Source organism: Delphinapterus leucas, chromosome 2, assembly GCF_059928025.1.
Source record: "Delphinapterus leucas isolate spDelLeu-1000000601 "Yukka" chromosome 2, BTC_Dleu_Yukka2, whole genome shotgun sequence".
NCBI classification, from domain to species: domain Eukaryota; kingdom Metazoa; phylum Chordata; class Mammalia; order Artiodactyla; family Monodontidae; genus Delphinapterus; species Delphinapterus leucas.
Window position 1 is genome coordinate 139,870,658 of NC_143130.1, and position 20,811 is coordinate 139,891,468.

Below are 20,811 nucleotides of genomic sequence, written 5' to 3' on the forward strand. Positions count from 1 at the left end.
TTCAGATCCTTCTGGCCTGTGTCTGTGTATCACTGCAGACTCCAGAAGCCACACAAAGGAGGGGGAGATTTGGTTCACAGGGATGAGCTTCTCTTGGCTACTGTAGCACACATCTGTGTAGAAGGACCAGGGAAATGCACTGCTAAAATGAAGAACTCTGAGGATTACCTCCCGCCCTCAGGGATGTAGTGATAACACTTAGTATTTTTATGAGAAGCTTTCACGTATGTCAGCTCATTTGATTTTCTCAGCACTGGGCGCATGTAAAATAAAAATGAAGCTTTCTTCCCCTTATTTTGACTGCAGTATCTAGATCTACTCTTAATCTGTTTACATTATTTTAAAAGCATTTTCAGAGCGTAGAGATTTCTCTCTGTATGCTAATCTTAAGCTTCTAAAATGATCTCTTTTCAGTAACCAGGACTTACTAGCTTACAGCAGGCTCTCATGGGACCCCAGACATGGGATGTGATTTTGTCGTAATTTTGGAAATTTGCCCGAGATTGAGGGACTAGAAAGATCTGGCACCTTCTATTTCATTTTATAGGTTCAAATACCATTGAATATCACTGTGGGTTTTGGCTTGCTGAAAACATTGGTAACAATGGGGTTTTGCAAACTTTAATACTCCATTTTAATAGGAGAGAAGTGTTCAGCATTTACGCTACCATTGTAGCTATTTTATTAACATGTTGAATAATAATCAGGGGCTGTTCTAAAAACTCATCAGATTTCCTAAGCTTTTTAAAGCCATGGAAGTGTAATCCAGTCCAACTTCAAAGCTGCTGCTCTAGCCTTTGTCCCCATCATCTGGGATGTTCAGTCTCCAGATGAAATTCATGCAACTCCCTGAGTTCAGATATCAGTTACTGCCAGCTTTCAAGGCACTGTAAGCAACAGTTACTTTGCCCCCTTTTCCTGGCTACTTAAAGAATAGTTTTGAAATTGTTTCTTTTATCTCGCTAGAGTAGACCTGCCTAGAAAGATTTGTTTAGAGAAAGTTTGTTTCTCTTCTTTTAGGTAAAGTGTAGGACTGAAATTAATAGCCCTACCTTGAAGCCGGTATCCCAAGGATGGGGATCCTGACACGGTAAATAGGTAGTAACTACTTCATTGTCCGGTAGCAGCTCTGTGTACCTGGCCCAGCTCTTCTCCAAGGGGACAGGAGATGCCGATTATACTAAGGTGTTCTCTGAATGTGAAGCTAGAGAAGAGCTGAAATTTTCCTCTTCAAGTTTGTTTGGTCACACAAATGACTTGGAGCCACACAGGTTTGCAAACATGCATGGAAATCTCCCACCACAATGCCATCTTCAAGTGAACTCAATGCTCCAATGGAGCAGAGGCCACAGCCACCTGATTTGAGGGGGAGGTGTGAGCTCAGGCTGGCACAGGGCGCCCATCCACAGAAGCCCTGGGGGCTCTGGTGCTGGCTTCAAGTCACCCTGGTTTGTAAGATGCAGGATTGACTGGAGCGGTTTAGGAATGGGTCCCTGAATTCCTTGGGTTTCAGTTCTCTTCAGTTCAGATATATTACATTTTCTCAAACTCACAAGCTGTCATGGCATGAGGGCTGGACTTGGGACTAATGTGTGTTCATTCTGTTACCTTCCATCCAATGTCGGGCTTTATTTTACCTCCTCATCTGAAGCAGTATCATCTACTTTTGGTCACATCAAATGAGACCTTTCTTCAAAATTTTTACTGTCTGCTGGAGTCTGAACAAACTAATGGAAAAAAGTCCAGTTAACAATTGGCCAAGTGCAGTGGTCATTTTTTAATTTATTTTATTTATTTATTTTTGGCTGCATTGGGTCCTCGTTGGTGTGCACGGGCTTTCTCTAGTTGTGGCAAGTGGGGGCAACTCTTCATTGTGGTCCCCAGGCTTCTCATTGCGGTGGCTTCTCTTGTTGCGGAGCACAGGCTCTAGGCACGCGGGCTTCAGTAGTTATAGCACGCTGGCTCAGTAGTTGTGGCTCGTGGGCTCTAGAGTGCAGGCTCAGTAGTTGTGGCACACGGGCTTAGTTGCTCTGCGGCATGTGGGATCTTCCCGGACCAGGGCTCGAACCCGTGTCCCCTGCATTGGTGGGCAGATTCTTAACCACTGTGCCGCCAGGGAATCCCCCTGTGGTCATGGTTAAAGGCAGCTTTTCCTCTTTTGTGGACTTCATCCAGACGTGTAGTGCAGCAATACCATCCTCAGTGCGACACAGGACCTAGAGATCCTTTGTCCTTGCAACAAACACAGAGCCCTTCCCAATGTTATTGCGCCCCTGAAGGAAAACAGCATCATACCATGTGCGGCTAAGTTCCCATGTCAACTCCCCTTGAACGCTGGTTCAGAAAATGTCCCCTTTGTCACACCTAATTCTGACTTCAGCACTCTCTGTGGAAATTGGATCAGGAAGACCACCCTGATCAAGGGGACAGTCTGATGATTTAAAGCTAACATTAAAAGACAAATACCTTGTATCTCAGTGTCTTCTAATGGTTTGTGTGGGCCATTGTCTAGAGGCTCTGGAAGTCAGATGTGCTTGTGGCTGTTGTGTATATACATCTGGTGGTATATCACTTTTTTTTTTTTTCTTTCTCTTTAGGACCAGGAAGAAAACAAGGGAGCAACAAGTTGGCCTGAATTCTACATTGATCAGCTCAATTCCATGGCTGCTGTAGGTATCCTTTCTGTTCTTCAACTCACAGTTTAAAATGCAAGTTTAGTACAAAGCGCACAGTTGCACAATAAGTATTCACTTGAGTAAGAGCTACCAAATGTCATTATCTTTCCAAACTCTATTCCAAACGCTCAGTGTTGGGGAGAAAGGGGAGGCAGGAGTGGTATTTGGCAAAATGATTTTTTTCCAGTATGTTTTAAATAAAATCAGCACGTACTAAAATATAAGTGAGTTTAATGTTATTAGAGGAAATGTAATCATAAATCTGGCCTCTGTTCAACTTTAACTTGCAATTGTTCCTACCAATCATTTGGAACTTTGATAGGGCAGCACCATTCTAAAAGTTAATACCATTTAAGAATAGTACAATGAAACTATCCCTTCACTGTTCTCATCCTTCTTTTTTTTTTAAACGGAGGACTTAGTTCCTGGGTTCTTGATCTTACAGGGTACGAAGGTACTCTTTTACTCGTACAAATAAGAAAAACTTTCATGGAATACGTGGTTTAACGGAAAGGCGTAATAATGATAATGCTGAGATATCCTTGGGAAATCTTCAGTATGTGGATTTTTGGTTCAGTAATTGATGAAAATGCATTCTCAGTGTCTAAAATAATGCATTCTGATCACATAGATGTCTCTGTGATGTCAGAGTTTTGAGCTGCTTAGGGACGTCTGTCGATCCAGCAAAAATACACAGCAGAAAACATGTCATCAACATTTGAGCCTTAATAGCCTAAATCTTGTTCACATTGATAAAACTTGGAGGCTGCTCACAGGAGAGCAGTCTTTGCCTCCGTGGACACACTTACGATTTTAAGAGTTAATCTGTTAGGCTCAGCTTTGAGTTTATTATATTCAAACAGATGGTAGCTTCCATAATACTTTCTCTACCTCTCCTTTTCCTGCCATCCACAGAGCCCTTGTGGAGAATTCATTTCTTATCACTTAGAACAAACATTCTAGATTGTCTAATATTTTGCTGCTGCTGCAACAGTTAAAAACTGACTACTATATGTGAATCATTCACACTTTTGCTAAATTTTCAGAGGCCTTGACTTTTAGTAACTTCCTCTTTTCTAGCTTTTTCTTTGAAGATGCTTCTTCTGCTGTCGCATGATGAATAATAAGCACCATGGTAAACAGTATAAATTATAGAAGAAACTGCATAAGTTTTTGCCCCAAGGGTTTCTCTAAAAGCACAGCAGAAAAGAACAGAAAATAACCACCAAATCCTTATAACAGGCATTCTACACAACAGCAAAGATGAGAAAAGAGTGATCTCAGCATTTGTATGAATATGTTATCAGAACATGAATCTTGTGATAACCATCAGGGATTTTTCTACATCCGCCGAAGCAATTATAATATAGAGTCATTTACAATTCCTGCACAGAAAGGTTATTTTCTGAATTTTTTAAAAAAATTTATTTATTTTTGGCTGTGTTGGGTCTTCATTGCTGCGCGCCGGCTTTCTCTAGTTGTGGTGAGCGGGGGCTACTCTTCGTTGTGGTGCGTGGGCTTCTCATTGCGGTGGCTTCTCTTGTTGCAGAGCGTGGGCTCTAGGCATGCGGGCTTCAGCAGTTGTGGAGCGCGGGCTTCAGTAGTTGTGGCTCGCGGGCTCTAGAGCGCAGGCTCAATAGTTGTGGCGCCCAGGCTTAGTTACTCCGCGGCACGTGGGATCTTCCCAGACCAGGGATCAAACCCATGTCCCCTGCACTGGCAGGTGGATTCTTAACCTCTGTGCCACCGGGGAAGTCCCTATTTTCTGAATTCTTGTTCTTGGCTGTTAGGGTAAAAACAAGCGGTCAGGCAGGCTGTCTCTCTTTCTAATTAAGTCAGCCTTTCTTGATGTCTAACAAGGGAAGTTGCTCCTTTGTTAATGAATTCACTTCTATTAATGGAGAAGTACTAAATAATATGGATTTTTCCTTTCTTCAAATTTTGGGACAGTTAGGTTAATTTGTCCTTTAGTGACTTCATGCCTTTTCCGGAGTCAGCCTGACTCATTTCCTGCACTAGAGGGTGTGTGATGTGCTGCTATGTGTCACTTCTTCAAGAGCCTCCCTTCTCCTTCATCTAGCTCCTTGGACAACCTTTTGCTACATTCATGAGTCATCTACATTTTAATTATATTTGCTTCCTAATCGAAAGCCCTCTCTAAGAGTATCATTTCCAGGCTCTTAAATTGTCACTTTGCTCTTCTTTATGGGTTAAACACCTCGCAAAGCTTTCTAATGCTCCTTGAAGGACAGAGCCAGCATTGTTCCAGGGTTAAGGGTAGAAGCCATTACAACAGGTGATGAAATAATGAGGCCTCACCACTCCTGCATCTGTAAAGGAGCAAGGAGGCCTGATGAGACCAGAAACTCTATGCTGAGTTTTCTGGTTTTTTCACCCTCTCTGTGGCCACCACATCCTCCCGTAGTTCTAGCCAGTCTCTCTGGAGAATTCCTGACAGCACACAGCAGAAATCCTAAGACATTATCCCTGGGGACTGGAAAGGCACATGATTCCTCCACATCCTTTCCTGGCCTGGCAGCTAAGCTCTTTGGCTGTCTGCTTTGGGAATTGTCGAAGGGGGGTTTATCCACATTTTCCTCATCTGCTGTCTTCAGCATCAGTAGCGGCTCCTGCGGTTGAGTGCGCCTCATGTAACAGGCACGTTACATGCTGTTTCAAATCCTTACAAGCACCCTATCCTCTAAGTGCTATTGATAGATAAGGAGACTGAGACTCAGAGAAAGGTTACCTTGCCCAAGGTCATCTCATTTGGAAGTGGTAGAGCTGGAATTTAAACCCATCCGTCTAAGCTCAAAGACTTCTTTCCAGTTTGCCTCTCACTAACTCAGTTTTTTAAATCCTTTGGCACGTGAAAGAGGCCTGGTAATCTCACCCCCCCCCACCCCCGCCTCCACCCCCAGCTTTTCTGAGGTGGGACAAGCATCTGGAGAGGCTGATAAGCAGTCCAGGTTGAGAACCGCAGCGCTTACTGGTCTGTGAAGCCCTTTGTGGAACAAGTTCAGTTACTTTACGGAAGCTTCGTAACAAGAATGCTTTGTTCTTTAAAGGACCCCTGAGTGATCTGCTGGCTTTTAACGAGTGAAAAGCAATATAATAAAAGAGTGCGTGTTCCAGAGGGACCTGGGCTTTCTTGGTGTGTGGCTTCTGCGTGCAGTCTCAGGGAGCAAGGATGTGAGGTGAAGTTCAGTGTGCTTAGCGGGTTGGCTTATTGATTTCACACCAATGAGATATTTCAAACAGGAGCTTACTTAGTTCCAGACTCCATACCAGGAATGATTTCTGTGCCTGGTTTGCACGTCTCTCTCGGCCCTGCATGTTCCAGTGTAAACCTTAGCAGCTTTGACTGGAAGATCCTCTGCTAGGATGCACTTCGTCCTTTGCCCACTCCTCATGTGAACAGGGATTTAGTAAGTGCATAGAGCACCCAAGGAGGCCGCCACAAGCCAGTCCAGTGTATGGCAAGGTGCATACTGGATGTTTGGCCTAGCAGCCGTCTTCAGAAATGTAGGCAGATCCCCTTTTCTGTCGAAAAGCTGCAAATTTAGACTTCTCCATAAATGTGAAGCTTGAAAACTTGAGACTCCACATAAATTATTCTATTTCGAAAAGTCACATTAGAATGTCAGGTTCATCTCCGTAACCTCGACTTTCTCAATACAATAAACAATCTTAGATTCAATTCTCATTGTACTACACACAGAAAAGAGTATACTGTCTTCTGTTTTGAGAGGAAAGTAATAGTCCTTATATTGGGGAAGGAAATTCCAATTTAAATTTCTTGACTTTTCATAAATCTCCTAACTCTGCTAGGAAGAATCTTAATGTAGTCTGCCTTTATTTGGAGGTTACACCCTCTCCAAGATTGTTAAAAGGATAAATATATGCATCTTTATTTAGTATTAATGAACCACAATAAGAAACGTGTGTAGTTTTAATTTGGGAGGTTTGGGTGACTAAGCTTAGGAACAAGAAGTGATGTTCATAAAAGTCTTGATTCTGGGCTACAGATTCAAAGTGATTGCTTAAGAGTCTGAACAAGTTCAGCTGTGCCACAGGAGATTAAATGTACTTGGCTGGATTTGTGCTCAATTTTCCAGGATATGGGTCTCACGGAGCTGTGAAGAAATTCATTGGCTATTTCTGCATGCAGCCTCTTCCCCTACCATCCTCTGGTGACAGCTGTCCGGGCGCATCACCAGCAAGAGGGCAGCTTTAGCAGAAACAATTCAAGTTTACAAAACAAGACTTTACTGATTTTTATTTCACTTGCCATAAATGATACTGATATATGTTTGCTTTGGGCTTCACCATCCTATGTGTGAAGTCAAATTTAGGTTTTAGTTAGCATTTAGTTACTTAATGCTTGTACTGTTAACTTGAAAAAAATTAAGTAAAGTCACCCCTTGATGATGTGTGGACCTGAAAGAAAGGGAGAGACTGGACCATTGAGACACGTGGATAAGAGCCAGATGTTTTTTTCTGTACCCCAATCTGTCTCCCAACCATGCATTTTGTCAGAATGGGTGACAAGTAAAAAGACTGAGACTGGACAAGCACGTGTTAAGAGTAGGAGGAAGGCAAGGGACCTGTGGTTCCGTGGGGTAGAAGCACCTGGGGCCATAAGACTTGGCGATACTTTTAGTACATTTAGGTGATCATGGCATAAAAGGAATGGAAAATACTTTTTAACAAGTCTATGAACCTTAATCATTTCTAAAACTTAAGCATTTACTCCAAAGGAATTGTCTATCTTTGTATCAGGTCCAATTTAATCGTTCCTCTTAAAAAATAATTGGATGTAACAAAAAATGTAAAAAATTACACTTTTTTTTTTAAGATTACACTTTTTGACTGAGAAATGGAAGAGATAGCATGGAAAGATTGCTGCCTGCCTCTCTTTGATAGTGTGATAATGTTAACTTTAATTGTCAGATTGTTATATTTAACTATAGGTCTAATCTTCCCTTTTCTATCAAATAAATAGTAATATCTTCATCAGAGTGTAGTTATAGAATAGTTACACAGTGTTTGGACAACTTAATCTCTACTAAGATTTCTCAACATTTTCTTAAAACTTTATTTAAATTCAGAAGAAGTAACTTGTAGTACAGAGAATGAATTTGTGGAATTCTTGGTGCATTTGGTCTACATTTTGGCTTGTAGTAAATCTTGGTCATATTATTATTGATTATTTGTATTAAAAGTGATAGCATGTAATCTGTGGGCTTGTCTTACTTGTACTATAATTAAAACAAAAATTGAAGAAGTAACTTTAGTTTTCTTTGCATAGAGAAAATCTCTGCTGGCTTTAGAGAAAGAAGAGGAAGAAGAGAGAAGTAAAACTATAGAGAGTTTGAAGACAGCACTAAGGACGAAACCAATGAGGTAATTTTTATACTGGGTAGCGTGTACTACTTGTCTCTTTTCTTTTTCTGCTTTTCTACTTTCTTCTCCCCTTGTTTTTTCCCTTCCTTTCTTCTTTATTTTTCTGCAATAGCCAAACTCTTGAGGAAGTCTTAAATTAAAAACATGTAATTGAACCGTGGATGAAATACTTTAATCATTGAACATTCAATAAATTGTTTTTCTTCGGTTAAAAGATATGCAGACTCCATGAAGGTGGCTAAAATACAAAAAGGCAGAAACTAATAAGTGTTGGTGCAGATGTGGAGAGATTGTAACCCTCATTCATTGCTGGGGGGAATGTAAAATGGTGCAACCATTTTGGAAAATAGTTGGACATTTCCGCAGAATATTAAACATAGTGTTGCCATATGAGCCAACAATTCTACTTCTCAATATATAGCCCAAGGGAAATGAAAACATGTCCCTAAAACCTTGTGTGCGAATATTAGCATTATTTATAATAGCCAGAAATTGGAAACACCTAAATTCTATCAACTGATCAACTGATAAATAAAATGTGACATATCCATAAAACAGAATATTTTTCAACCCTAAAATGGAATGGAGTACTGATACATGCTACAACATGGATGAGCCTTGAAAATATTTATGCAAAGCGAAAGAAGCCAGACACAAGGGACCACGTATTGTATGATTCCATTTATATGAAATATCCAGAAAAGGCCAATCCATAGAGACAGATAAGTGGTTGCCTGGGGTTAGGGAGAGAGGAAAATGGTCTTTTGGGGATAATTAAAGTGTTCTAAAATCAGATAGTGACCATGGTTGCACAGCTCTGTGAATATATTAAAAATCACTGAATTACACATTTGAAAGTATGAATTTTATGGCATGTGAGTTATATCTCAATAAAACGGTTGTAAAAGAAATGGATGAGCAACCAGCTTCTACTATGTGCCTCCCACACGTTCGTCTTCCATTAATCCTCTAAGGTTTGGTGGGATATGGGGGTGCTTACAGGTGCATTTCATCAGCACTAGTGCTACGAATGAAGCTTGGCTAGGTCTGGGTGATGTGGTTGGATGAAATAGCTGAGAAATAAAATTCCCTATATTTGACTATAAAATGCTAGGAAAAAATGTACTGACTCCTCAAAAATCATATACAGTAGTATATCAAAAGTTTTCTAGTCTATCCTAACAAGATCAGTGTTTCCCTCTCTATGTGTGTTCTGCATTCTCAGATGTTAATGGTTATCCAAGGCTAAATAAGTTTGGAAATTTCTGGAGTAGTCACATCAACAGGTTATGTTACTTTTGAACTTTTCAGAGGCTTAACCTACAGATGTGTATTGTGAATTATTCTCATTGATTGACTTTACAGTTAAATAAGTGCTATAAATATCCAAAAATTAATGTACAGTAATAAAGTATTGCTTTTATTTGTTTTATATATTGGGATTCCATATAGCATGCCATACAAAAGAAGGTTTTTGCTATAAAACTAAGGAGATAGATTATCATTTGTTTGGCAAGTAAATATCCTGGAGTTTAAGGATGGTCTTTGACTTTTCATTGGTATGGGGCGTGCCTGGGTCAGTGGTCAACACTTAAACATGCATGAGGACTGGATGCTATCATAACACAGGATCAGCAGATGACTTTAACCTAAGGTGAATATTCTGAATGTCTTCTTGTTCCTGGTTTTCTGTGGTTATAAGATCTGTTCATTGGTTATTCATATCGGTTAAGATCTTTTTAACTCAATTGGAGATTTTTTTCACACTTCTGGTTAGACCTGACCATTGGGTCTGGGCCAAGGAGGAGGCCTCCAATTAAGAAGACTTCATGTAAGCCTTTGGGTACTTTAGGAACTACATCTTCTTACTTTCTCCTGCCCACCAGCCCCCTAAACTTTTCTGTTAAGGGCTATTAAAATATTCCAAAGAGACTTAAGTCTGATACATTTTAACCTTCTCCTCGTGACAGGTTTGTAACCCGATTCATTGACTTGGACGGCCTGTCATGTATTCTCAACTTTCTAAAGACCATGGACTACGAGACCTCAGAGTCTCGAATACATACCTCTCTCATTGGATGTATAAAGGCGCTAATGAACAACTCTCAAGGTCGGGCTCACGTCCTGGCTCATTCTGAGAGTATTAATGTAATTGCTCAGAGTCTGAGCACAGAGAACATTAAGACGAAGGTGGCTGTGCTGGAAATCTTGGGCGCTGTGTGCCTGGTTCCCGGGGGCCACAAGAAGGTTCTGCAGGCCATGCTGCACTACCAGAAGTACGCCAGCGAGAGAACCCGCTTTCAGGTAGGTGCTTCCTCGCCACTTCTTCATTCCTGCCTTAAGACCGGTGCCTTTTCTGGCCCCGAAGGGGGAATGTTAACTTGAGATTTTCCCCTGTGGTGAGCATTCACGATGGGACTTCAAGCATTTCCTTCTTCTTAGGTAGAGAGTAGAATGTTCTTTCTGTAGTTGATCAATCTGAGGTTGTGGATTTACAGTAGTCCCCCTCTTAACTGCAGTTTTGCTTTCCACAGTGCTAATTACCTGAGGTCAACTGCGGTTAAAAAATATTAAATGGAAAATTCCAGAAATAAACAATTCATAAGCTTTAAATTGTGCAGCTGTTCTGAGTAACATGATGAAATCTTGTGCCATCCTGCTCAGTACTTCCCAGGATGTGAATCATCCCTTTCTCTAGATACCCACACTGTATACAACACCCAGCCATTAATGTAGGAAAAACATAGTCTATATAGGAATATATATAGGGTTCAGTACTATCCATGGTTTCAGGCATCCACTGGGGATGTTGGAACATATCCCCTCTGAATAAGGGGAGACTACTGTACTGAACTTAAAAATGTAGCCCTGCTTCCTACACATTATATAAAACACTTTTTGATCCACTAAATTGTTGTTCCCTGAAAATTTTATGTGTTGCCAGTCTTGATGTAGTATCAATATAAACAGTGAGATTATGTCACCACATTGTTTATACTCAAATATAAAAAGTAAGCAGAGTTAACGAAGCACAGTCTTTTGTACTTTGTATACATGTATATGTAAACATATATGATGTAAGAATTTTGAAAGTAGAGTTTTTAGGACTAATCTTAAGGAAAAAAAGGTAGCTTTCTGTGGATCAATGTAATTCTGACTAAACACAAGCTTTTAAAAATTAACTTCAGAGTATTAAAAAATTAATAAAATGAGCGTACGGTTAGTAACTATTCGGTCCTTTGTTTTTACATCTGTATCCTTGGTAGACGTTAATTAATGACTTGGATAAAAGCACGGGGCGGTATCGAGATGAAGTGAGTCTCAAGACTGCCATCATGTCCTTCATCAATGCAGTGCTAAGCCAAGGCGCAGGAGTGGTAAGAGCCTTCTGTACCACAATTTAAAACATATATTATTAAAGAATAATTTTTAAAAAAAGATTACCAACTGTGTAGTCTAAAGAGCTTAAAAATGTATTCCATCACCCTTTTACTTTCAGGAAAGTTTGGACTTTAGACTTCATCTTCGCTATGAATTTCTGATGTTGGGAATTCAACCTGTAATAGATAAATTAAGGGAACATGAAAATTCAACATTAGATAGGTAAGTCACACTATTATGAGATAGTTCATGTGTTTTCCTTGTGTATAGTGCCAGTCTATGAACTACTTGTGACCTAAGGAACTTGTACCAAAATGTTAGACCAGGTAATGATGTTTTTATAGTAAGACTTTCTCGAAGAAAGCAGTAGCACTTGTGTAGAGAACTTAGTGTAGGTTTTGGCATTAGGCTTGAATCCATATCCCAGTCCTGCCACTTACCTGCTGTGTGTTCTGGTCAAGTTACTCAATTTTTCTGAACCTCACTGGGTTTTTTGGGGTTTTTTTGTTTTTTTTTTTTTGCGGTATGCGGGCCTCTCACTGTTGTGGCTTCTCCCGTTGCGGAGCACAGGCTCCGGACGCGCAGGCTCAGCGGCCGTGGCTCACGGGCCCAGCCGCTCCGCGGCATGTGGGATCTTCCCGGACCGGGGCACGAACCCACGTCCCCTGCATCGGCAGGCGGACTCTCAACCACTGCGCCACCAGGGAAGCCCCCTTACTGTTTTTATATGTAAAGAAATAGTGATGATGATGATAACACTATTCTGCAGAGCTGTTATGAAAGCTGACTATAAAACATGTGGAATCCCATGGCACCTTTGATAGACATTCTATGAATGTTAATTTCCACTTTCCTGTTCATTTGCTCTTGTCTGCAGTCATTTTACGATTTCTCACATATCCTACCAGCTTTCAGATCTTTCCTTCTACCACGCTTCTCCCTCATTCACACACTCCACCATGCTTTTTTCCTTGGTAGTCTATGAACATGTCAAAATACACTTGCCTCAGGGCCTTTGCACCTGCTATTTCCTCAGCATTAAAAGATCTTCTCACAGATGTCCAAATCGCTTTTTCCCTTTTTCCCATGCAGAGACCTTTTTCAGCCACTGTGTTCATATTCTTCACCTCACCTCACCTCCCATCATTCTCTACCCCCTTTATGCTGTTGGATTTGTCTTCACAGAACTTATCATTCCCCAGTCAATAATAGGGGCTCAATAAGTATTTGAATGAATAAGTGAAAGGCATGAACATTTCTTTTGTAATCTTTAATTCAGTGGTCAGTCAAGTTAGTTATATGGGCTTGTTTTTCCATAAAGAGATTCCATGAGTAGAATCTGGATTTGGTTGTGTTTGGATTTGATAAACTTTCATGAATTGTCTTCTATGTGCTGCGCATCCTAGGCTTTCAGATTTGTCTCTTGTAGTGATCTCAGTTCACTCAGATGATGTCTTTTTTCCTTAGAACATAATTAAGAGAAGGCATTCAAATTTTGTTGTCGTACTTCTTTTAGAGATATCTCTGAAATTTTAGGAAAGGCCTTAGTATTTATGTCCTGATTCCTATGTGCCTGTGTTTGTAGGATGTTCAACTTTTAATAGCTTTTCTTTAATTGTCTTTCAGGCATTTAGATTTTTTTGAAATGCTCCGAAATGAAGATGAACTAGAATTTGCCAAAAGATTTGAACTGGTACATGTGCTTACAATTATTCTAATTTGACTCAGCAGCTCACAAATGTCCCGGTTGTAATGTGTGTCATAGAGATGACATGTAACCTAAGAGCAAAGTCAGATTTCTGTTTTGCTATCTAAGTGGCAGGATTAGCTTCTATTTGCCTTGTAATTGCTTACCTTACCTTGCAGGAATTGAAGAACTTGGATGTTTGACTTAGATTTCTTTTTCATATGAAACAGGTTCACATAGACACAAAAAGTGCTACTCAGATGTTTGAGCTGACCAGGAAGAGGCTGACCCACAGTGAAGCTTACCCTCACTTCATGTCCATCCTGCACCACTGCCTCCAAATGCCTTGTGAGTGTGTTTGTGACTTAACGCATGTGTTTGTGAATGTTTGGACATCATCCAAAGGGCTCTGTCTTCTGAACAGTGTGGCTTAGGTTGGGTGCACACCAGGGATTCCAAACCTTAGTTTTGTGACAGCCCAGTGTGTCTCTGCACAGCTTAAGGGGTGTTGTGAAGTTCTCAAAATGAAATGAATTATAACTCGCTTTGATTTTAAAAATAAATATATGCCTTACAGCACATTTAGAAGGGGGCAGAAAGTGCCTCTCAGTCACGTAAATGATCATCGTGTGTCAGAATTCCAGAAACGTTGGGAAGGGTTGAAAACATCTGTCTGGTTTTGTGGCTCTGGCGGGTGACCACTGTTGAAAAATATTCGTTCAAGTTTTGAAACCAGTTGAAGTATCTCCACTGTTCTTTTCTTTTTTAGACAAGAGAAGTGGCAACACCGTTCAGTACTGGCTACTCCTAGATAGAATTATACAGCAAATAGTTATTCAGAATGACAAAGGTCAGGACCCTGACTCCACGCCCTTGGAAAACTTTAATATTAAAAATGTTGTACGGATGTAAGTTTCTTCTTATTTTGCTACCCTTGAGATAATAGCACCAATATAAGACATTTGTATTATCCTACTTCAAAATAGCAGCTGGGAGAACTGAAATGTTCTAGAGGTCAGATACGAGTTCCTATATGTATACATGTAATATATATATATATGTAACATCTGGGTTTAAAATGGGTTTCAAGCATGCTGAGGACTTTCTCTGCATTAAACAGTTTTTCTACCTAGAGAGCATGCATTTAGCAGTGGGCCTTTTATGCTTTTTGTAATGAATGCTCCTTTAACTATCATACAGGTTGGTTAATGAAAATGAAGTTAAGCAGTGGAAAGAACAAGCAGAAAAAATGAGAAAAGGTAAATGATGAGGTCCTGACAAGAGAAGAGGTCATGTTACTGGTTATTGGACAACTCTCCTTACTGTATATTTTAGAAATTTGCATTGATGCTTCCCATTGACTTTGGTGTATAAACAGCCTTTCCCCTCCCCCATGCTTTCAGGGCATTTTGCCTGGTTTTTCTTGAATCAGACTATCTTAGTTGTCATGTTGATTCCCAAATATTTTATCCTTTCATTATAATCATTTTTTGAAGCATTCACTGTTCAATGTTCATTAATTCAAATTTTCTAAACCACCGTTCATTTTTGGAAGCATTTTTGAAGCATTTACTGTTCAATATTCATTCATTCAGATTTTCTTAACTACCGTTCATCCCAGCCTTCCCCATAACTGCTCTTTAAAGCACACTAGATTTTAAGAACTATAATCAGGGACACCAGGGATTACCCAGAATTTTGAAAGAGAAGCACAGGCAACTTGGTTCCAGCAGCCCATTTCTCCACGTGACCTTAATTTGGCACCAGTTATAAAAAGAGAAATCATGCAGAAAATCACTGACCATTAGAGATGTACATGTTGTGAAACATTAACAGACCAGCCATTGGTGAGTATCTCAGTATGTCTTTGATATCAACTCTCAGCATCAAATGACTTGGGGGGGGGGCGGTCATTTGTGCCCGTCACCATGCCAAACCACTCACAGAATAAGTATAACTCTTCCCCTCCTTCAAAATATTAGCAAATTAAAGTTGGACCCTTTGAGAAAACAGTCATACTCCCGGCCACTACTCTTTCACTATGCTGGTTAACTGACTTCCTTTTCCCTGTCCAAGTGACTCATTCACAGCCAGTGACATACAGTAGCACTCACCATAGTATTCAGTGTGTTGAAAATATGGTCCAAGAGATGCTGAAGCATTTCCTTTCCTCTCATCACGTTTTGTCCATTGAGCAGAAAAGCAGGCTCACCACTGATATCGGAAAATACCGAATATGAAGTTCTGTTATATTGTGGGTTCCTCGTATGAATTCAGCTAGGTCTCAGATAAGTGAGGTTGCACATACATTTTTATAAATTAATTCCAGAAACTGCTATAGAAAGAATAGAGACACTGACAACAAGTTAGGGTAAAGAGAGAATTATACCCGAGAAGATGGTCAATGAGTGGTACTTTAGGGATATACCCTAGAGCATGGAGACTCAGGTGTGCAAGTTGAAGAGAGTACGTAGGACATAAGCTTTGGAGTCATTTCAGTCCTTCATGCAGTGGGTATGTACTGAATGGCTGCATGGGGCAGGCACGGTGCTGGGCTCTGGGTCTGGGTCTGGGTCTCAGCTCTGCCCCTGACTGACTGTGTGGGTAGGCTAAGTCATGTCCTTTACCCCTCCAGTCTTTGCCTCTGCAAAGTGAAGATTAACATCTAACTCACAGGGTTGTTGTGAAGAGTAAATGACAAATATTAGGACTTTAGCATAGTACCTGGCATTTATTAGCTGCCTAGTAAATGGTAGAAAGTTTTGTAGCATTTAGGCAGTTGAGGGGTACAAGAGGAAATGGCCAAGATCAGCTGGAGGAATAGGATGGTTTAAAGTGAGGTCATGCATAGAGTGCAAAAAAGGAGATATTGTCGGTAAAATTCATTCTTCTCTGGAAGTGTCAAGTAGCAAAGTTCTATTAAATAGGGTACCTGTTGATGAATTTCTCAGAGGGTGGAGGCTGTGAGGAGACAGGAAGTACTATGGACCTGAAAGGTGGAGAATATCTGGGGAGAATTCTCTGTAGTGCCGGATACCCAGTAAGTACTGAATAAAAGCTTAGCAAATGGAGACGATTTGTGGAGATAATCCTTTAGGCTGGAGCTTCCCATACTGGGCACTTTATCAGAATCCTCTAAGGAACATTTGAAAACCACAGGTTCCTAAGCCCTGCCCCTGATCTATAGAACAGACTCCCTGGAATGTGGTCTGTGAGTCCTGAAATGTCAAAATCTCTCAGGTGGTTCTGAGGCTTGGCCAGATTTGTCAAAGGCTAATGACCGATAGTAGGAAGTCAGGTCTTACATTGTCAAAGAGGAATGAAACAGAGATAGAAGAAGGAAAGTGGGATGCAGTGGGGTAGTTTTTAGATGTCGCTGAAGAAGTCAGGGAAGCATCCACAGAGTGGTAGAAGCGGGTTGACGGTTATCTTAACCCCAAGGCTGGTAAACTCCAAGGCTGGTAAAATCCAAGGATTTTAGTGATTTGAACCCTTCTCTGCAAACTCTGATTTTAGAGAACTAAGAAGAGAGAAAGTAAAAGAAAGAGAAAGCAAGAATTTAAATGTTATCAAATTCAGAAATAGAGACCAGCTCTGTATAGCTCTGCCCCAGTAGGTTCTGTCTCTAGTGGGTTTATTGGTATAAAAAGACTAGGGATTGGGGCCAAGTATTTGAAATGAAAATCTGCAGGCTAAACTTCATTAGTCCTCTTTTCCAAAGAGCATTACTCCCGTAAGTGCTAGAGTCAGGAGGTGTGTTGGCAACATAAGTAAGCATTATGCTAAATGGGATGCCTTGTTCCGTTATAGCGGGATTGGGGGAGTGAGTGCAACTACAGCTGAGAGCTAATATTTTTCTCCGCGTATTATCGTGATTCTCATGCTCAGCAGGTACTACTTAACTTAAAACCCTTAAGGTGTTTAATGATGAGATAATAACATTTGCTTTCACAAGTTTTAAGAATTGTTTGCCAGCGCATAAAACACTTCAAGTCCAAGGGGCCCTCTGAGGGCAGTGGGAGCAATGACTCCACACTGGGACAAACCCTGGGTCCGGCAGCAGCACTTCCTCCCAGGGCAGGATCCTCCCTTTCAGCCCCTCTGCTAGTGGGACCTGAGCCAGCAAACCCAGCTAATGAACACTGGACTTGTCTAGTTCTCATTTCTAACTTGTGAAAAGAGGCCCTGTTAATAGTCATTTTCCCTAGTGTGACTAAAGGGCCATTTCTAGGACAGGATTCTAAATTAAATACCAAGCAGGCGCCATTCACCTCCACAAATAGTTGCTCACGCCTGTGTTCCATCTTTGGAACTGTGACCGGAGGGCCTCTTCAGCCTTTTACAGAATGTAGTTGACAAAGTTGTTCAACTGAAGCCCCCTCCAAGCACGAGCACCATTGAGCCCATGAGTTGCTCCCTTTGATGGAGAAGAGGAATGATTTTATAAATCATAATAAAGAGCCTCACAATCACCCTCAATCGATCTTCTGTTTAGAGAAAATGCTTCAGCTTTGAAGAGTTCACCGTTTTCATGTCCAGTTGTTTTCATGTGTAGAGCACAATGAGTTACAACAGAAACTGGAAAAGAAAGAGCGAGAATGCGATGCCAAGACCCAGGAGAAGGAAGAGATGATGCAGACCTTGAATAAAATGAAAGAGAAACTTGAAAAGGAGACCACTGAGCACAAGCAAGTGAAGCAGCAGGTGGCGGACCTCACGGCCCAGCTCCACGAGCTCAGCAGGGTGAGCTCACGGGCCCCAGGCTGGGTCTCCCATTGCTGGGCAGCTGCTGAGGCCTCCTTATCCCAGAGCCCCCATCCTTAAGTAGACAGCTCTGCTGGGGGCAATAGAGGCTGAACCGTCTCCTGACCCATCACGGTGGTTGTGCAACCTGTTCCCTCTGCTTACCGTGCACGTTAGCAGAGGTGGTTGGAGGTGTGCATTTGCTCTCCAATACAGATACTCTCACAAGAGCAAGGAAATCACATTAGCTTCTTAACATGAAAACTGATTTCATGAAAACCAAACTGGAGGATGGTACCAGAAGTGAGAGACACGTGAGCCCTTTGCAAACGAGCCCTAGAGTGTCACACACGAGGCCACTCAACTTACTGCGCCTTTAAGCCCACATTCTCAGATGTGTGAATTTCTCCATAATACACATGTTAGGCAAAGTTTCAGACCCTAAAAATCATCCAGTGAATTTACTTCTTCTGTTCATCTCCTCTTTTCCTATTTTTATTTTTCAGAGGGCCGTCTGCGCTTCACTCCCCGGTGGAGCATCGCCTGGAGCCCCCGGGGGGCCCTTTCCTTCCTCTGTGCCCGGACCCCTCCTCCCTCCCCCACCACCCCCGCCTCTGCCTGGTGGAGCGCTTCCTCCTCCACCCCCTCCCCTCCCCCCAGGGGGCCCTCCCCCTCCCCCAGGGCCTCCTCCCTTGGGGGGAGTCATGCCACCTCCTGGTGCCCCCCTGGGTCTGGCACTCAAGAAGAAGAACATTCCTCAGCCCACAAACGCCCTGAAATCCTTCAACTGGTCTAAGCTGCCTGAGGTGAGCCATTTGTTCCAACTTTCCCTCTAACGGATAGCACTAGCGGTGCACTGTGTTGTCTCTGATCGGGCCACCCTGGCTGTCCAGTGATTTCATTTCCTAGTGTGGCTTCAGGATTCTCACTAGCTCAGATATTCAAGTGATAAAGCTTCTGAAACAAGGGACCCGATTTTTGAAGCCAGCTCATTCTGAGCATCCGGTAGAGTGAAAAATTTGGGATAGCAGCACTTTGTAAAAAAAATAACTACATCTATTCTTTTTGTGTCTAACTATAAACCCCAGCGCTTCTTAACTTGATGTTTGCAGAACAAACTGGAAGGAACAGTGTGGACTGAAATTGATGATACAAAAGTCTTCAAAGTTCTAGATCTTGAAGACCTAGAAAGAACTTTCTCTGCTTACCAAAGACAGCAGGTAAGAGCATGTGCCCTCCAGATGCTAAAATAATTAAGGAGTCATGTTCTTGTGCATGATCCCTGGGCCATCTGCCATAACCATGATATGTTAGGCATCTTAATTCTAGGCTGTTTGGTCTAGCCTATTATGTTCCTGCAAACAGCATGGTGTGTGGGTCTGCATGTGTGTTTAGGTTCCTGTCCGTTTATGTGTGTGTGTGTGTGTGTGTGCATGCGCATGTGTGTGTACATGTTGAAGGTATACAAGCTCCTTGTTAGGGAGCTTCATGCTCTGGTGTCTTTCCACAACACCGTCTCCGTTGGTGGAAGGAGCTCTGTATCTTATTGTCACTTGTGCTTAGTCAAAGGGGCCACCAGGGGAAAATAGTAGGAGAGTTACCTAACTTGTAGTGTCACCCCACAGTGTTTGTTTCTGAAGCTATTTTAGTTATAATATTTATATCTCAAATGGTTATTATCAGAAGTGGGCTGCTTATTTGAAATAAATGGAATCTTTTGAAGTATGGGGGTTGGTAAATGACTATAAGTTGGCAGCTAGATAGAACCTAGAAAGAAGTTTCTGCTCTGTCCTGAACATGATCGACTCAGAAGTGGGGCTGTGAAGGCTGAGCAAGTGTGGGGATGGCAGTGGAACAAATAGGACCCGAGGAGCTTCTGAAAAGTGAGCAACATGATAGTATGAGAACATGCAGTTTGATTTGGTGCTTACTAACCTGGCCAAGTAGTCAGCGTCACTTAGTGAGCTTGGTCACATCTGTGCGGTACCTCTCACCCCTCGAGAGGGCATCTTAGTAGAATTCACAGCAAAGTGGGTTGGTACGGAGAGTCTCAGAAGTACAAGCAAGAGGTGGATTGAGGTCTTCAGCAGTCAGTCGGAAGTCTGGGAGGGAAAAAGTGAGTCTCAGAGCAGAGGGTGTCTTAAGGAACAGGAACAGGCAGATGCCAGGCATCTGTGTAGGGGCTTTCCTTGGGTTTTGCTGGGAGGCCCTTAACTCCCGTGTGAATCATTCCCAGGGTGGAGCATCCTCAGACAAGCAGCAGACTTCCTAGTCTGCTTAGGCTTGGCTTGGTTCCCAAGAAAGAGTGTCTCAGAACAGAACTGCCAAGCACCAAGGGAGAAGATGGACTGAGGCTGGGGAGAAAAAACAGCTGAGGGTTTTCTTTTTCAAAATGGCCTTTGATGCAACTAAAATTGAAAAGAAAAAGTAGTACATCTTTTAGCCAGAATATTTTCCCTTAAGTGAGAGAATATTTCTCTGCAGTGCCCTTAATGCTATTTTAATAAAGTACAAAAATGCAGGTGGTTGCCTGCCATGGCAGAATGACTGTAAGATAGGAGCACTCAGCTGGGACCCCTCCCAAAAGTATGACAGCAAACTTGTACAATATCATAAATGCCAAATAAAGGAAAATGAAGAAAAAGAAGATAAGACGTTGTCCAGTTGAAAGCAAGATACCTTATCTTTCAGGGGACAAACAAAAGATGTGTTGAGAGCTCTTGTATGGCAGGTACTTGGACCAGATTCATTCCTGGATGGCCACAACAGGCCTCCTCTCTCTCCCGTCCCACGATAGTTTCCTCTGGGCCTTAACATGAAGTAGGACATTAGGACATAGCCAGTTTCCTGGTAGATTCAAATAATCTTCTGACCTAATTACACGTCCTGCTGATTTCCTACTTCAGTTTCAGTCACTAA

General features: G+C 41.8%; 1 protein-coding gene and 1 long non-coding RNA gene across 11 annotated transcripts in view; one reads left to right on the forward strand and one right to left on the reverse strand.

Moving 5' to 3' along the window:
• DAAM1 (dishevelled associated activator of morphogenesis 1) overlaps positions 1 to 20,811 on the forward strand; it is a 179,277-nt gene that overhangs the window by 107,527 nt on the left and 50,939 nt on the right. For 9 of the 10 annotated variants that reach the window (XM_089907765.1, XM_089907762.1, XM_089907764.1 and 6 more), the window contains 12 exons: positions 2,598 to 2,669; positions 7,987 to 8,081; positions 10,052 to 10,385; positions 11,348 to 11,458; positions 11,581 to 11,684; positions 13,089 to 13,155; positions 13,380 to 13,497; positions 13,919 to 14,057; positions 14,350 to 14,408; positions 17,705 to 17,892; positions 18,399 to 18,698; positions 19,005 to 19,112. In XM_089907765.1, coding sequence (XP_089763891.1) covers positions 2,598 to 2,669; positions 7,987 to 8,081; positions 10,052 to 10,385; positions 11,348 to 11,458; positions 11,581 to 11,684; positions 13,089 to 13,155; positions 13,380 to 13,497; positions 13,919 to 14,057; positions 14,350 to 14,408; positions 17,705 to 17,892; positions 18,399 to 18,698; positions 19,005 to 19,112 — 1,695 coding nt within the window. Of the gene's footprint in view, positions 1 to 2,597; positions 2,670 to 3,917; positions 4,073 to 7,986; positions 8,082 to 10,051; positions 10,386 to 11,347; positions 11,459 to 11,580; positions 11,685 to 13,088; positions 13,156 to 13,379; positions 13,498 to 13,918; positions 14,058 to 14,349; positions 14,409 to 17,704; positions 17,893 to 18,398; positions 18,699 to 19,004; positions 19,113 to 20,811 lie in introns of all 10 variants that reach the window. The other variant, XM_089907770.1, reaches the window with a different exon arrangement.
• LOC149750302 (uncharacterized) lies at positions 10,161 to 17,709 on the reverse strand. The gene is made up of 3 exons (XR_016392181.1): positions 15,264 to 17,709; positions 11,300 to 13,956; positions 10,161 to 10,635 (listed from the first exon to the last, which is right to left on the reverse strand). It is a non-coding gene; the product is annotated as an uncharacterized LOC149750302 (long non-coding RNA).